This window comes from Spea bombifrons, chromosome 1 (genome assembly GCF_027358695.1).
Source record: "Spea bombifrons isolate aSpeBom1 chromosome 1, aSpeBom1.2.pri, whole genome shotgun sequence".
Classification (NCBI taxonomy): domain Eukaryota; kingdom Metazoa; phylum Chordata; class Amphibia; order Anura; family Pelobatidae; genus Spea; species Spea bombifrons.
Window position 1 is genome coordinate 38,752,663 of NC_071087.1, and position 18,241 is coordinate 38,770,903.

The 18,241-nt window shown below is 40.8% G+C and overlaps 1 protein-coding gene across 1 annotated transcript in view; it reads left to right on the forward strand.

Annotated features, from left to right (window-relative positions):
* The window catches only part of ELF2 (E74 like ETS transcription factor 2), a 46,566-nt gene that overhangs the window by 11,663 nt on the left and 16,662 nt on the right, over nt 1-18,241 (forward strand). Inside the window, exons 3-4 of the mRNA XM_053461219.1 lie at nt 9,784-9,929; nt 10,983-11,145. Of these exons, the coding sequence (XP_053317194.1) occupies nt 9,855-9,929; nt 10,983-11,145 (238 nt within the window). The 5' untranslated portion in view covers nt 9,784-9,854. The remainder of the gene's footprint in view (nt 1-9,783; nt 9,930-10,982; nt 11,146-18,241) is intronic.

The window sequence follows — 18,241 nt, forward strand, 5'->3', positions numbered from 1 at the left end:
GAAAATACGGACAGGGGAATTTTGGTCCCTGAGAGGGACACTTGGGAGGTATGCTTTTGTTTAGTGAATAAACCACAATATGTTTTGGCTTTAACAGTACTATGGCAAGCCCGTAAGTATTATCATATATTGGGGCATAGCATGGCATATACTAGGCAATTTAATGAGATCTGACCCCAGATGTGCATTTTGGCCTGTGCTGGCCTTGTTAAGTTGCCCACAACGTGTGTTGACATCATACTTCTGGATTTCACATTGGAGTTGATGTAATAATGTGCCATTACCAGGTTACCAGTAACATTACCAGGTTACAGGAAAAAATACAAGCAGAACAAAGGTTTTATGACAATCCTGACTATTCTCCTATATCCGGGGCATAATATAACTTATATTAGGCAATTCTATTGAGATTTGATCCCAGGTGGGAATTTTGCCTACGTAAGCCTTCAGTGTCCGTCAGTGGCATCATAGTCTGTATTTGTCATTAGAATTACAGCGCTGATGTAATGCGTTGTCCGTATGTAATGTGCCAAGATGCCAGTAAAGGAATGGTATTGAAGGCTTTGGGTGATTAAAGCGCTATCAGCTGTTACAGGTTCTGTATTCAGTATTCTCTAGACATATTGGCTGATATGCAGTGAAGGAGAGGCTTCCGCTTCGGTGAAGTCACTGAATTTCCTGTTGGCTTCCTGCAATTTCATAAAGTGAACGCATGCATCATAGTGGGGTTAATGTTCTATTTCTGGTTTCATACTAACAGGCAACTCCTTTTTTTTTTTTTTTTCTTTTTTTTTTTTTTTTCTTTTTTTTTTTTCTCTCTCACAGAAATAGCAAACTATGTTAAATTTAAAGCATTTGGAAGTATCACTTTGCTCTACATTTGGGACACGTTCAGGAATACAACTCATTTATTGATCATAACATTAATGTGCCTGTAATATGACCAATATGTCTTTTTTTTTTTTTTTTTTTTTTTTTTTTTTTTTTTTTTTTTTTTTTTTGTGACTAGTCCCTGGTTAAAAAGGACCATAAAAGGCTTATCAAATTGTCACTATACACTAACTCAAGGGTACTAAGAATATCCAAATAATACTCGCATAGTGTTACCTATGAAGAGTGGATCTTAGTACATGGTCACGGTGAACAAATTGGTAATGGTTACTTAGAAATGATACGGCAAAGGGGGGAAACAACATGTTGATTTGAACATGACCAGGTTACAAAAATACTAGCAAAACAAGGGTTTTATAGGTTAGTTTTGCCTTTATTTTCTGCTTCTCGGGGTAGTTTACATATACAGCACGTGGACATTGGAAATGTTTGTGTATCTCAGCATCACCACAGACCTGGACCTGCAATAAGGAGAGAAGAAAAGGTCCATAATTTTGAGAGCTTAAGGTTTCAAGGTGCCCATACCTGACCCTGAGAGATGTAGGCTGATCAAACTGAAATTGATCAAAACATTGTAAGAATTAACTATAACATTAAAATTAACAATATACAATTTGGCAATAAGATTAATGCATATTGTGACCTAATAGTAACGAAAACAAGTGGGTGTAGAGCTCCTTTAAGAAACAAATTCTGATGTCATCACTATGAATAGCAAATTGCAAGAGAATTTTGTGAGCAGACCCTGGTATAGGGGCTTTTAACAACAAGCTAATTATGCACATCTGCAAGGCAAAGTCCTGGAAAAAGGCCAGTCTTCCACAAAGGGCCAGATTGAGAAGAGAGACACTTGCAGTGTGCTTCGCTGATGAGCTATGCCTTCTTCTAGCAAGAAAGAGTGGAAGCAAGACTTTTGGTAGATTTTAATAAACAGAGCTATGGAGAATAATGCAAATATGCAAAATGATATATTGAAATAACTAAAGTATTATATCTTTAAACTAAACGGATATTAAAGAACCTGACATTTTTGGTAAACGTAAGATAAAGGGTGGGTAATATTGTTTATTGGGGACAAATGATGGAAGTAAAATAACTGCAGCACAGTTGTCCTGAGACAACGTAAATGGTATGAAGAGAGCTTTTAAGGTGTCTGTGCTTTCATTTATAGACCAGAAGGTTAAGGAAACGGGGAGAGGAGAACAAGAGAACTATGGGAAAGGCAGTTGGCAGGAAATCATGAAAGATAAATGCAAGGTCTTGGCCGAGACTGCTCTGTAAGAAGTTGGTGACCTCAGAGTTTCCATAATCTATAGGTTGACCCAAATCATCCCTGATAAAACCCTACAGAGATCAATGGCCCTTGGTAGTGGAGAATACAGAGCATTGTAGAGCTTGCATGAAGCCTTTCGTAAAAAGAAGTGTCCTTAATCTTCACATATTAGGTGACGTAAAAGTGCGTCCAATAGGAACTGCAGCGGCTACCTGCTGGGGAACTGCAGCGGCTACCTGAGGGGAACTGCTTCACAACTGAGGCAGTCTCTGATGACCGAGTCGTGAGCTTCTAGAGTCATGTGATCGCTGTGATTGGTGGTCACATCCATGTGACAAAGTCAGTGTTAGTAAACATTGGCTTTGCCTTTATGCTCTGCCTCTCTACCTTCATTTGGCTCTGAAGCAGAGAGAGATAGTGTTACAGTGCAAATATTTATATTCTGGCGCTTTTGCACCAGAAAATCGTGGAGTGCTAAAACAAATTTTCTTTTAAAGTTACGCTTTATAAGTAGTTGCTGGGTGGTAACATGTAATGGAAAAAACAGAAATACAAAAATAATAGTGCAGTATGTCTGTATATGGAAGTATATAATATATACCGTATTTGCTTGATTATAAGACAACCCTGATTATAAGACGCCCCCCCAAAATCTGAATATTTATGAAAAAAAGAAAAAGCCTGAATATAAGACGACCCTATAGGAAAAAAGTTTTACCAGTAAATTTTAATTCATGTAGACTGTGAACAATTTTTTTTTTTTATTTTTTTATAAAAGCTATGATTGAGAAAAAAAAATGTTTTTCAACCTGCCCCCCTAGCTACACACATCTGCCCCCTGGCTTGCCACTCTGCCCCAAAAATGCCTTATACCCCCGATATGCCACTGTGCCCCATGATACGCCTTTTAACCCTGTAAATGCCACTGTGCCCCATGATATGCCTTTTGACCCCCTATGTGCCACTCTGCCTCCAGAATTGCCTTAAAAGGCATATTATGGGGCAGAGTGGCATATAGGGAGGTATAAGGCATTTCAGGAGGCAGAGTGGCATATAGAGGGTTAAAAGGCATTTCTGGAGGTAGAGTGGCATTAAGGGGGTCTGTCTCCAGAAATGCCTTATGCCCCCATTTAACACTCCCTCCCCCTCCCTCCTCCAAACTTACCAGTGCTTCTGGGTCCCCGGTGCTTAGTCCAGACTTAGCCCGGGCTAAGCACCGGGGACTCAGAAGTACCGGTAAGTTGGGGGCGGGGGGGACAGGAGGATGCAGTTTAAAGTACACACTATTTTTTTCTTTGTATATTTTGTTGGGTTGATTTTAACATATGTTTACAAAATAAATGTGATTTTACTGCATCCTGGGATTTCCACACAGTGTGCTACTGCTGCCCGCTTTAAAGAAGGGTCTGCCTACCCTATATTAGGCACAAGCCACAACACTGAGAGCCAGGTAATTTTATGGCTGAGAGCAAGGGAGGAAAAAACTGCAGAGAGACGTTTAGGTGAAGTGCCGCCTTAAGGGCACAGTCGTATGATTTTCAGGAGTGCTTTTTATTAAAGGCTCTGTTTAAATTGTGAGTTCGCTCTTCTGTTTTTTCCGTTACATGTTACCACCCAGCAACTACTTATAAAGGGTGAGTTTAAAAAAAATATATATTTTTTTTTTGAGCAGCCTTAATCTTCTAAACCTTGCACTAGAGGACTGCATTGGGAGACGAGACCCGCCAAGAAAGTTGCGTACGGTCTTGCTGGGGTTCCGGGTGGGAGCGGGCGGTCAGGCACTGTAACTGCGGGTCTCGGTAATCTTGCGCAGTCCCGCAAGGCTGTCTTCTCGCTGCTCCCTTACAGTGTCTCCTCTCTTGCTCCGCCCAGGAACAAAACTGAGTCACGTGATGTGACGTCACTTCCTGTGACTCCGACTTGTTCCTGGGTGGAGCAAGAGAAGAGATGCTGTGAGGGAGCAACTCGAGGGCAGCCTTGCGGGACTGTGTGGGAAATCTGCAGTTCAGCTAAGGAGGTGGGCTTAATTGGCCACAAATGTGGCGCGAGTGGGCACGATTGGCCACAAATGTGCCGGGAGCGGAGCACCCACATTGCGGGAGCGGGCGGGATTGGTAAAAAAAACAAAAAAAAAATCTGAAATCTTTAGAGATAGTCATACATTGTTCCACCGCATTCAATTTAATGTTAACTCCTTGATTGCCCTCCAAAACCCTTTCTGTGTGATCCAGCTGTTTCTTTTTAATTTGAACTAATTATATAATGTATGCTATGGTTTAGATTGGTGGTTAAAGGGAATTTGGGGATAGTGTAGGGCAAATCGACAAATTTGGTTGGCTTAAGAGCCAGACAAAATTGTAGGAGCCATTTTTTTTCCTTTCCAACAATGCTAACACACATTAACATACTTATACATACTAACCGACACACTTGGTAATATTCACATACAGACATACAGTAACATACTAACACACATATTAACATACTTATACATACACACTTCTTGACATACACAATCTGTAACATTTACAAAAACACAGTAACATACATACATACACACACTTTTTACCTTTTGTTGGTAGAAAGAGTGTGTATCTTCTGTTGACAATACACACCAAAAAGACAGTGGCAGTGAGTGACTTCGGGGGGGGGGGGGGGGTGTACGGTTGTTTGGCCAGCTAGTGCCTGCAGTCCTACCTTGCATACCAAAAATCAGTAATGTACCATGCAAAATGTTGCCAATATTTTTTAGATTTTCAAAGTTTATTTTCTTACACTCCTGTGTCCACAAAATTTGCAGTCAGAAAATTTCCTTGGGCTTTTTTTCAGGCATTTTCCTAGCAGCTTCCTCCATGTTGTCTCCAAGAGGGCTTCTTAGAAGCGGTGCAGAATGTCTACAAAATTGGAATTGTGAAAGTTTTTTTTTTTTGAGGGGGGTGGGGACATAAAAATTGGTCAGGAGTGCTGCAATATAAACACACAATACATTTTAAAAGTTTAAAAAAATGCTTGGTTTCCTTTTAGAAATGTATACTATGCAAGGATTAGTACTAATTGATTTTTGAATCAGCAAGCAACCTGCACAAACATTCTAAGCAAATATATGTATAGCATGCCCTGATTTGACCAAATACTAATAAAAAAAACCCCAAAAAAACCTGTGCATATGTTTGTAATCAGATTCAGCTGAACAGGTATTTCTCTCCAATTACTCTCAACCACTATAACAAATTGTAAATAATGCAGAAGTGTTTGTGACAAAAATGCAGAAAATTTACATTAAGGCAACTTTTGACATAAATTTATAGGAAAATGGCTGCATGGCAATCGTCCAGATGATCCTAGGAAAATACTTGGGATTGTCTGCAAACCAAAATTTATTTTTGTGCTGAAGGAGACAACACTTTTGGACAATGTTATGCTTCCATCTTTGTGGGAACAGTTTGGTGAAGGCCCCTTTATTCCAGCATGATTGTGCCCAAGTGCACAAAGCAAGGTAAATGAAAACATGATTGGATGAGTTTGGTGTGGAAGAACTTGACCGGCCGCGCAGAGCCCTGACCTCAACCCCATCAGGCATATTTGAGATAAACTGGAATGGAGATTGCAAACCAGGCCTTCTCATCCAACATCAGTGCCTGGCCTCACAAATGCTCTACTGGGTGAATGGGCAAAAATTCCCACAGAAACTCTCCAAAATCTTGTAGAAAGCCTTCCCAGAAGAGTGGACGCTATTATAGCTGCAAGGAGTGGACCAACTACATATTAATGCCTATAAAAAGTTGTTTTTACTTTGTTGTTACTTGTTACTTTTTCCATATAGTGTGTGTGTATATGTGTATATATGTAATAAACAAGTGATGCGCAAAGTAAATCAATAGATAACACAAATATACCATATTGGCCCGATTATAGGCCGAACCCTAAAAGTGTGGTGCTGTTTTAAAGAATAAATACACATTAGTGGAATGGTAAAACAGTATTTTACCTAATGAACAGGCATACATGTATTGTAACATTTTTGGTATCTATTATGCAGCTAGTCAGCTGCATAATAGCAGCTTAATTCATAATGCACCCCCCTTAATTCATAATGCACCTTACTTATAGATATTCCCCTCTGATCCCCTGATATGCAATGCTGTCCGCAGATGTTTTATGCCCCCTAGAAATGCCACTCTGCCCCCCCCCGACTTACAATTGCACCCCCAGACTCCCTTGTGTCTAGTGGGTCCGGCCTGTGAACAGGCAAGCATCAGGGGATCCTACTTTCCGGAAGCCAGTGGTTGTCTGTGCGATGCACGTAGACTAGCTCTGCTGACGGTACTTCCACCAGGGCTTCTATTGTGGAGCACCGGAAGGTTGTGTCATGCTGGTGCTCCACCATAGAACCCCCGGCTGAAGTGCCGGCAGCCGGAGGTTGTCTACGCGCATAACGCAGACGTCCACGGGCTGCGGGGGGTCGGGATCCTAACCCTGCTGTTTGCCCACAGCAGGGCTAAATGAAAAAGAAAAAAAACCTGCGCCCAGAACCGCATGTCCCGGGCGTAGGGGATACTGATTGTGCATCTCTGTGCTTAACCCCGATTGTAGGCTGCACCCACACTTTAAGTGTGGCCTATATTTGGGCATATACAGTAAATATCAATATAAAGTGCTGTGGGTTCACCTTAAAGAAACAAAACCCCACTGTTGTTTCACTTAAACTTCTAAATATAAACCAAAAAATAACCCCAGTGACTGTGCCCAACACCCCAATAGATGTTATATACAAAATAAAAGGATACATTATACCCAAAAGGATGAAATACAGATTCTCCAGGTACAGATTACCGTATTTGCTCGATTATAAGACGACCCTGATTATAAGACGACCCCCCAAAATCTGAATATTAACTTAGGAAAAAAAGAAAAAGCCTGAATATAAGACGACCCTAAAGGAAAAAAGTTTTACCAGTAAATGTTAATTCATGTAAACTATTTTTTTTAATAAAAGCTATGATTGAGAAAAATATTTTTTTTTTGTTTTTATTTCTTTTATATTTTCTATTGTATTTTCCAACCTGTCCCCCAGTTACGCACATCTGCCCCCAGGCTTGCCACACCAATATGGCACTGTGGCCCATGATATGCCTTTTAACCCTCTATATGCCACTGTGCCCCATGGTATGCCTTTTGACCCCCTATGTGCCACTCTGCCTCCAGAAATGCCTTATACCCCTATATCCCATTCTGGCATTTAGGGGGTTAAAATGCATATTATGGGGCAGAGTGGCATATAGGGAGGTATAAGGCATTCCAGGAGGCAGAGTGGCATTAAGGGAGTTAAAAGGCATTATATAGAGCACTCTGCCTCCAGAAATGCCTTATACCCCTATATGCCACTCTGGCATTTAGGGGGTTAAAAGGCATATTATGGGGCAGAGTGGCATATAGGGAGGTATAAGGCATTTCAGGAGGCAGAGTGCACTATTAAATGCCCCCTTAACGCCACTCTGCCTCCTGAAATGCCTTATACCTCCCTATATGCCACTCTGCCCCATAATATGCCTTTTAACCCCCTAAGTGCCAGAGTGGCATATAGGGGTGTAAGGCATTCCAGAAATGCCCTACACACACACACACACACACACACACACACACACACACACACACACACACACACACACACACACACACACACACACACACACACACTTACTTACTTACTTACTTACTTACTTACCGGTGCTTCCAATTTCCTGGTGTATTGCCGGGGCAGCGGGTTGACGTCTCATTCCGCGGCAGCCGGAAGGAGGTGGAGTTGGCAGCGGGGGTTTGTATGCGTCCGTCGCAAATACCTTCCCCGGCTGTCAGAGATCAGGAACTCTGGAACAATGATCTCTGACAGTCGGGGAAGGTATTTGCGACGGACGCATACAAACCCCCGCTGCCAACTTCACCTCCGGAAGCACCGGTAAGTGTGTGTGTGTGGGGGGGCGACGACAGGAGGATCCAGGTCCCCTGCAGCGGTGCGGGGGATCTGGATCTTAGTCTCCTAATCAGACCTCTATTTGAGGTCTGATTAGAAGACGACCCCGATTATAAGACGAGGGGTATTTTTCAGAGCATTTGCTCTGAAAAAAACCTCGTCTTATAATCGAGCAAATACGGTAATCAAATGAATACAAGTCCGGCGTGTAGTAAGATCCTGGATATCGCGGCTACTGTATCTCTTTGCGATTTAAACTTCTGGCGGATGTTCTGAATATTCCACTCCTAATGATGTCGCTGAGTTTCGCTCATAGCTTCCTCGAGTACGTCTAGGGTATATACAGTATTGATTGGGCTCAGGGATGTCCAAACTGCGGCCCTCCAGCTGCTGCAGGACTACATCTCCCATGCTCCTCAGCCAGCCCCTTAGCTGAAAGAGCATTATGGGAGATGTAGTCCTGCAGCAGCTGGAGGGCCGCAGTTTGGACACCCCTGGGCTAGATGCACTAAGATGGAGAAGATGTGGCATCGTTTAAGGACACCAGCATCGTTGTATGCACTGAAATCTGAGTACTCACAACTGAAAGGACATCGTCTTGAGTTTAGGGTTAGCCATGAAACCGGGACCCTGGATCAAACCCTATCCATATTACATTTACAAATGCTAGACTTGGGAAAACTTGAAAAAAAAATCCAAAAATATTTTCGTAATAAAAATATCAAGGCACGGTAGTTTGTTTTATAAGTTAACATTTTGCACTTACGGTTAATACTTGTTTATGACTGACACATTTTGTAACGTTAATAATAAACTTTCTGCTTAGACTTTGTTCTTGTTTACACAACAGGCTGCGTATTTGGAAATTTGGTGTTTGGAAATTTGACTTCTATCTAATTTTAGCATCATCTCTCGGCTTTTATTGAGTACTTTGTAATGCCTTGAAAGACAGAGGATGTACTATTACGCTACTGTCACCCATTGCAGATAATTGGTGGTGCCATCGGGGGCTGGCTACCCTGACACCATACAGACCTGCAGCAACCAATAGGACCCAGTGCATGTGATTTGTTCACAGGAGCCAATCGTATGCCAAGGACAGTATCGGTAAACATTGCGCTTGGCTGTGATCTCTGCCTCTTTATGACGGTGAAACCGATCTAGGCGTAAAACAATGCTGTGATGAGTTATATAATTATTTAAAATAACTTTATTTTTAGCTGCTTGATCACTAAATAGTGATCAGCGGTGTTTTGTTTGTGTTTCTTTTACTTCAAAGAGCAGTGGGTTTTAGATTAGACATTTCAAATGTCCTTATTTAGTAGTTTAGCTGTACAGGATTCCATCATCTCCTGGCATGGATGCGTTGTCACTGCCACCATTGCATTTCTAGCGGCCATCTGCAGAGGATGTTTTGTATGTTTAAATACAAAAACAAACCATAAGAACTCAAAAAATGAAAGTAGTTTTTTGTGTTTGGATACATGGTGCAACAGCAATAGTGTCCATTCGTGGAAAAGCTCTGTTAGTTTGAGCCCTGAGTGTTAAACGTCTTTTTTTCATTTTAGCAACGACCTGAAGTTCTATAATGCCAGAAGTTGAGAGAGAGCGATGCCATTTCTCTTACGTATTGTATCTTTCTTTCCAGATACGAGAGGCGTTTCCTGATCTTGTAAGACATTTGAATTGTGGTTTGTGTCCAACTTCAAGGGATGCAACATGACCTCTGCAGCGGTGGATGGCGGTGGGTCAGTGGGGGAGTTTACCAGCAACGGAGTAGAAAACCTGGATCAGGTGAGGATTGGGAGTGAAATGTTTATATTATAAGATTCTTGACACTATGCCCATATGGAAAAAACATATACATAGGAAGGACCCATGGGCCTTCTTCCTTTTACAGAAAATATGGAAATGTTTTTTTTTATTTTATTTTATTATTTTCACTCTTAAGAAAAGAAAACTACACAAGCCTTAGTGACATTGAAGGTAAGGTTTTTGCCTTGCGAGGTTCAGTTAAAGCCAGGTAACTGCACTGTGTGCCCTGGTGGGCAGATCCGGTTACTGACTGCACCAGTGTGTCTCCATAATGCACTGTTGGGGTATCACTGCTGGCAGTGAGGATCAGAAAGAAAGTTGTGGCTGCTGCTGAACTATATTATAAATACGGTTTCCTTAATGGCTTTATTGAGAGTAAAAACAAAATCCGTTAACGTCACAGTTTGGTGTCACTCACAACCCTACTATAGAAGGATGCATATTTGTGGGTAACCCTAACACTCAGTGAGTACTTTTAATATGCATTTTCTCCAAAATAGCGGGGGGACACCTAACATAGAATTTTTAGCCATGGTGCAAAATCTTTTCTGGTTCTCATGATTTGAAAATTCTTGCCATTAATTGGCTGCTTCCAATGAAATCAGTGGGAGTATGTCCTGTCACTGACTGACAGCTTTAGCAACTAATCAGTGGCAGGAAAGTGCTGCCATGGAAATAAATAGACTTTCCACCTACACGCTGGGGTCTAAACAGACCACTGCGCACAGCTTTCAGGAGGGTAAATGGGGCAAATGCATTTGGGGGGATTCAGCAGGGTTTAAGTTCATATGAGGGCTTGAGTGTCCCTTCAAAGATGCGCACTTTTTTTTTTCACCTTATATTCTTAGAGCCAATTATTGTGTTTCATGGATGTTGGAAAAAGTCTAGATGAGCTTTGTTTCTGTTAAAGACGTGCCTTGCATATTGGGGAAGGGTCTTTGCAATGTGATCAGCTGCAAACGTGTCTGTAACAAAATATGGTTTTTATTTTGCTGTTTTAAAAAGAGGATTTTTTTGTTTTCCCTGTTTCAGGAAGAAGTTCAGGTTGAGTATCCTGCCGTAATTGTGGAGCCCGTCCCTAGCGCCCGGCTGGAGCAGGGGTATGCAGCCCAGATCCTGGTGTATGATGATGAAACCTTTATGATGCAAGATGTGGCGGAGGAACAAGAGGTCGAGACTGAAACCGTGGAGATAGGTGGGATTTTACTTTCTTTGATTCAAACTCCAACACGGTTTACTGAAATGCTGAACAAAGTTCATATAAACCCCATTAGTAAGAGGACTAATCACTAGAGAGCAATAAGACGTAATCAATAATAAACGTCTTCCTTGACATGCACAAAACATCCCTATGCACCAGTGTGGTGAAAGGAGCAAACCATGACATTTGCTAATAGAATTATTAATATAATTACCCCACCTTAAGTTATTCTGTACAGGTAAGCTGTTATTGATCTCTCTCTTTGCCCAAATATATTAAATGACATGCCAATACTGTAACCTAGTATTGTTATAGTTCGCCTATGGATAATATTTATATGTTTTTTTAAATAAAAACACACATCATACTTAAATGAAACTTTTAAAGGTAAGTTATTCACATCTTATAGGTATAAAAATTGCTTCTTGTCTTTCTTACCTTATTCTTATTTTTTCAAATGAACTTGTCACATATGCAGTTTAACATGATTAAAATGTTCAATAATAATTAATTTAGAGGAGCAATTATGTCTGCAATACTTTTTACTGTTCAGTGATCCATACTGTGCCAGCCTTTCTGGGCAGTAGATGGGCTTAGCAGCCTTAAAATTTTCATATTAAATGAGAGCTGTAGTTTCAACTCTTTGACGTCGCTATACATCTAACCCCAGTGACATTCTGCTGCAGAAAGAGCTTGGCTTGACCTGTGTTATGTATAGTTAAATCATCAAGATTTCTTCAAAGCCTCCTTACGCATTGTATAATGCATTATACAGGGACAGCCCTTCTTGGTGGAGAAACGTGCCAGTTCTAGCCCTTCATAATAGTGAAACCACAAGCATTGTGCGTAGATTGACTAACATACTGTGTGTGTGTATATGTATGTATATGTGTGTGTGTGTATATATGTATGTGTATATATATATATATATTTGCTCGATTATAAGACGAGGTTTTTTTCAGAGCAAATGCTCTGAAAAATACCCCTCGTCTTCTAATCGGGGTCATCTTCTAATCAGACCTCAAATAGAGGTTTGATTATGAGACTAAGATCCAGATCCCCTGCACCGCTGCAGGGGACCTGGATCCTCCTGTCCCCCCCCCCCCACACTTACCGGTGCTTCCTGCTGTATTGCCGGGGCAGCGGGTTGACGTCTCCTTCCGCTGCAGCCGGAAGGAGGTGTGGCTAGCAGCGGGGGTTGTCTGCGTCCGTCAAGCATACCTTCCCCGACTGTGGGAGATCAGAGTTCCCGGTGCGGGGAACTCTGATCTCTGACAGCCGGGGAAGGTATGCGCGACGGACACAGACAAACCCCCGCTGCCAACTCCACCTCCTTCCGGCTGCAGCGGAAGGAGACGTCAACCCGCTGCCCCGGCAATACAGCAGGAAATTGGAAGCACCGGTAAGTGTGTGTGTGTTAAATGGGGGCATAGGGCATTTCTGGAATGCCTTATACCCCTATATGCCACTCTGGCACCTAGGGGGTTAAAAGGCATATTATGGGGCAGAGTGGCATATAGGGAGGTATAAGGCATTTCAGGAGGCAAAGTGGCGTTAAGGGGGCATTTAATAGAGCACTCTGCCTCCTGAAATGCCTTATACCTCCCTATATGCCACTCTGCCCCATAATATGCCTTTTAACCCCCTAAATGCCAGAGTGGCATATAGGGGTATAAGAGTGCTCTATACAATGCCTTTTAACTCCCTTAATGCCACTCTGCCTCCTGGAATGCCTTATACCTCCCTATATGCCACTTTGCCCCATAATATGCATTTTAACCCCCTAAATGCCAGAATGGGATATATCAATATTTTTCTCAATCATAGCTTTTATTAAAAAAAAATAGTTTACATGAATTAACATTTACTGGTCTGGTAAAACTTTTTTCCTTTAGGGTCGTCTTATATTCAGGCTTTTTCTTTTTTTCCCTAAGTTAATACTCAGATTTTGGGGGGTCGTCTTATAATCAGGGTCGTTTTATAATCCAGCAAATACGGTATATATAATATAATATGTGTATGTATATATATATATATATATATATATATATATATATATATAAAATGTGTGTGTGTGTGTGTGTGTATATATATATATATATATATATATATATATATATATATAACTTAGAAATGTAATACATTTATACATTTAATTATGATCAGAAGAAGAGTAATTTACTTGTAAAAAAGACTTTAGTAAAGAGCCATTGCAAATGCTTCCATTGTGCTTGCAATACTTACAAATTTCATTTATTGTTTCCTAATAAGAAGAAATTAGCGGGGAATGAATGCCTCTATAGAGCGCAATACTGAAAGTTTCTAAGATCTTTTTTAGTCTCATGCTCAAAGTGTATTCTTGCTTTTCCCAGCAGACTGTAAGTAGGTCTCACATGATTAGATTAAGATAGTAGTATAATCTAAAATATTGTTTCTTATACTACACTTAAAGCTAGCATGTTTATTAAACGATTACTCATGCTGGATATGTCTCTTTGTAATTCTGTTACAACAACCAGCTGTGTACTTTATTTTCATTGAATCAGAACAGTTCATGCAGCGTTCGGAGCATCTCAGATCCATTATATTAGTATCAACATTAACAGGAACTACATGCTCTTTACCTGCTCCCATTTGTACAAAATCAGAGATGCATTCCGTACTTTTACTGGCTATTATTATTTGCAGGAATGACATGATTTTGTAGGACTATTGATCCAGGTTATTTGCCGGTGTTTTCGTCTTGTGCTGAGTGCAAAGGTATTTTGTGTATAGGTACAACGCACCTTTTGTGCAATAGTATTTTTTAAGCCCTTTCTAGCGTAAGAGAACAGTCACTATTTTATTTTCACTGTAACATGATTAAAAAAGTGTCAAAATTGCATTTAAGGGTTGACTTCCCATCAATGGGAGTTGACCTCTCACATGGCAGCACATGTAGAAAACTCATCTATGGTTTGTGCTGTTTGCATTTCAGTCTCTTGAATTGAGCTCAAGGTACAAACTACAGAACTAAATATTTTTTTTAATGGACTGGATTCTTATCTGACCCCTCCTCCAAAAGGCCCCAAAACCAATAGGCTTCCAGCAAACAGGAGGAATACCGTAAAGGGGAGGATTAATATTGCAAGTCTTTTGACAAGCAGTTAAGTTCTCATTGTACAAAAAAATCTTTAAAATAATAACATTCTATTGATCACGTTGATAAAAAAAAAAGAGGAGATATAAGTGTATCCAGGCTTTATTTATTGAGTACCGTATTTGCTTGATTATAAGACGACCCCCCAAAATCTGAATATTAATTTATGAAAAAAAGAAAAAGCCTGAATATAAGACGACCCTATAGGAAAAAAGTTTTACCAGTAAATGTTAATTCATGTAAACTATGTGAACAATTTTTTTTTTTAAATAAAATCTATGATTGAGAAAAATATTTTTTTTCTTTTTTTTCAACCTGCCCCCCCAGTTATGCACATCTGCCCCCTGGCTTGCCACTCTGCCCCAGAAATGCCTTATACCCCCTATATGCCACTGATATGCCTTTTAACTCTCTAAATGCCACTGTGCCCCATGATATGCCTTTTGACCCCCTATGTGCCACTCTGCCTCCTGAATTGCCACTCTGGCATTTAGGGGGTTAAATGGCATATTATGGGGCAGAGTGGCATATAGGGAGGTATAAGGCATTTCAGGAGGCAGAGTGGCTTATAGAGGGTTAAGAGGCAGAGTGGCTTATAGAGGGTTAAAAGGCATTTCACAGAGCACTCTGTCTCCAGAAATGCCTTATGCCCCCCATTTAACACTCCCTCCCCCTCCCAATTTACCAGACAGCCGGGGAAGGTCTGCGCGGAAGTTGTGTACGCGAATCGTGTAGAGCTCTACACGCTGCCCAGTGCTTAGTCCGGGCAGCGTGTAGAGCTCTACGCGCATCGCGTAGTGCTCTACACGCTGCCCGGACTAAGCACCGGGGACTCAGACGTACCGGTAAGTGTGTGTGTGTGGGGACAGGAGGATCCAGGTGCCCTGCATCACTGCGGGGGATCTGGATCTTAGTCTCATAGTCAGACCTAGTTGAGGTCCGATTATAAGACGAGGGGTATATTTCAGAGCATTTATCTGTTATCCTGGAGATGGCATAATGTTGAGTTTTACAGGATTAAAATAGCACCTGATTAAAAACCACCACATTTCTTGTATTATTACATGGTATAAAAATAAAAGCCTAGAACTTGAAATGCTTCCAAAAACTTGCAATGTTTACAGAACGTTAAAGACGTGGATGCTTCTTGTATCGGGCTCCTTCTGTGGCTGTATCTGGAACTGCCTGCCACAAAACAATCTGTGATTAAAGCTTCAAATCTGAGCTCCCCAAGAACTGACCGTATCTTTATGGTGTGAGGCTCAAATAAGATGTATACTGTTATATTTCCAGCAGTAGTGGCTACCAGTGCAGTTAAATGCATTGCCTTATCCCCCATTTCTGTTTAAATGAACCACAAACCGAAAGTACTTTAGTCTTACTATGAACAGATGTCATGGTAGATATGCAGCTTAGATGAGGATCAAAACAGACCATCGAGGTTGATGGTGCATCCTGCAAGTAAATGGTGTTTTTATTGTCATTAATATACAGAGGGAGGGTTTCATGGTCCATAAGAGTAATGGGTTGCCAATTAAGCAAACTATACATGCAGCTAAAGCAGAGGTTTTTCTTACGTGCCACCAGTGGCAAGTTGGTATGGCTAATGGTTATCTCTGCCCACCCAAGGCCTCTTATTAATTACTCTGCCACCCTCATTCCATAACTGCCATGCCAAAATGCGACAAGGGACACTGAGAGAGTATGACTTTGGAATTCCCTTCTGTGAATCTTGACTAGAAGATTGATGTGAATAAACCATTATTCTCATAAAAAATGCACACTTCAACTATAAAATTAAAAACAAGTAACAGTTCTATAAGTTGGCAGGTCCACTATTATATTGCATTACACAGGACAATGTCAGCCCACCTTGCAGGACAACTTTGTTTTTAGGCGTCCTCCATAGTCCAACAATTCTTGCCAATGATTGACTTCTTGAATAGTTGGGAACCGGGCGAATGGATATGAACCCTCCATGCATTTACAAAAGGGACACAGCGGATATTTAAAGAGACCTCTTAAATGATATATTGTGGGCGAGGACAGCAACCCCTCTGTCATATAAGAGGGAGTTAAATGCCCTATTGGGCCACTGCTCAAAAGACTGGTTACAAGGGAGATCATTGATTTCCCCAACCGGCCCCATAACACTTGAAGGGCCATGCTGATTTCTTTTAATTAATACTGTTATTTTTGTTGCTTTTTCTCGCCTGAACGTAAATGAGCTGTTTTAGAGTAGTAAGGTTATGTGAAATTTAGGATTGATACATTCTATGGGTATTGCTGCATTTAATTTGAAAATTCCCTTCATAGAGTTAAGCTTTTTTTTTTTAATGACTTTGCTTTTTTACACCATGCCTAACGTAGTAGACTACAGCCAATATTTATTGCATGGAATATGCGTCCTTGCATTAAGAATCCCAAAGTACTGATTGTTTCACACAGCGCTCCCAGCGGGGGGCTTGTTCCTACATTGTAATTCTCATACAGCTGGTAGGACATCCTGTTTCCCAGCAAACTAGTAGCACAGGCACTTCCATTATTAAATAGAAGGATATTTGAGTGAGTGATACCTCAAACGAAACAAATCTGAAAATATTCTGTATTGTAGTATTATGAGCGTGGGCTGGTGGCATATCAGTGAGTAGTTCATCACGATTCATCAGGGAATGATTAATGTACAGTGGAGCGTTATGTCTATACATCATACCTCTCCAACTACCGTTATTCACAGCAAACATCCCAAAAGCAAAGCTATGTTCATTGGTGAATAATAGACTAGTAGTTGTATTCCCGTTACACATCTACTGCCGGCTTGTGCCTGTCCCTACTGTAGATACTACCAAGCACAGGAGCAAACTTAAAACCTAAGGGGCTTATGTTCTTTACTATATGACTTGAGGAATTTGATCCAGTGGCAGTAGATTTTTTTAATCTATAAATATAGTCTGGAACAATGTAACAATGTACAGTATTGTGAAAAACTGTTTGCCCCTTCCTGCTTTATGTTTTTGCATCTTTGTCACACTTAAATGTTTCAGATCATCAAACTAATTTTAACATAAGACAATGTGAGTAAACACAAAGCGATTTTAAAATTATGATTTCATGAACAGAAGAAAAAGGCTATCCAACTCTACATGGCCCTATGTGAAAAATAACCCCCCCATAGCATCGTTACTACTACTACTACTACTACTACTACTACTACTACTACTACTACTACTACTACTACTACTACTACTACTACTACTACTACTACTACTACACATCCGTTAAACCAAACCTGTCTTGCAAAGTGAAAAAGCCCAAAAAGTCTCAAAAAAACAGCACATGATGCCTCAACCTTTAAAAAAAAAAAAATCCAGAAAAGATGAGAAACAAAGTCATGGATATCGATAAGTCTAGAAAGGGTTACAAAGCTATTTCTATGGCTCTGTGACTCCAGAGAATCACAGAATCTAGAAATGGAGAAAACCTGGAACAGTGATGAACCTTCCCAGGAGCAGCCAGCATACCGAAATTCCTCTCAAGAGACCAAAGGGAACACAAAGACTCATCTCACATTTACCAAAAATTGATGACCCCCCCCCCCAAAAAGACGTTTGGGGGCAGTATTCTGTGGAAGACATGAGTGGTGTTACATCTAGCATAAAGCTAACAAAGCATTCAACCATAAGAACATCATACCAACACTTAAACATAGTAATGGTAGTGTGATGGTCTGGGGCTGCTTTCCTCCTTCAGGACCTGAGTGACCTCCCATAGTTAATGTAACCATGAATTCTGCTCTCTACTATAAACTCCTTAAGTAGAACATCCGTCGACCAGTTTGTGACCTGAAGCTCAAACACAGGTTATACAGCAGGACAATGATCCGAAGCAAACCAGCGAGTCCACCTCTAAATGAGTCAATCACAATTACAGTTTTGGAGTGGCCTAGTCAAC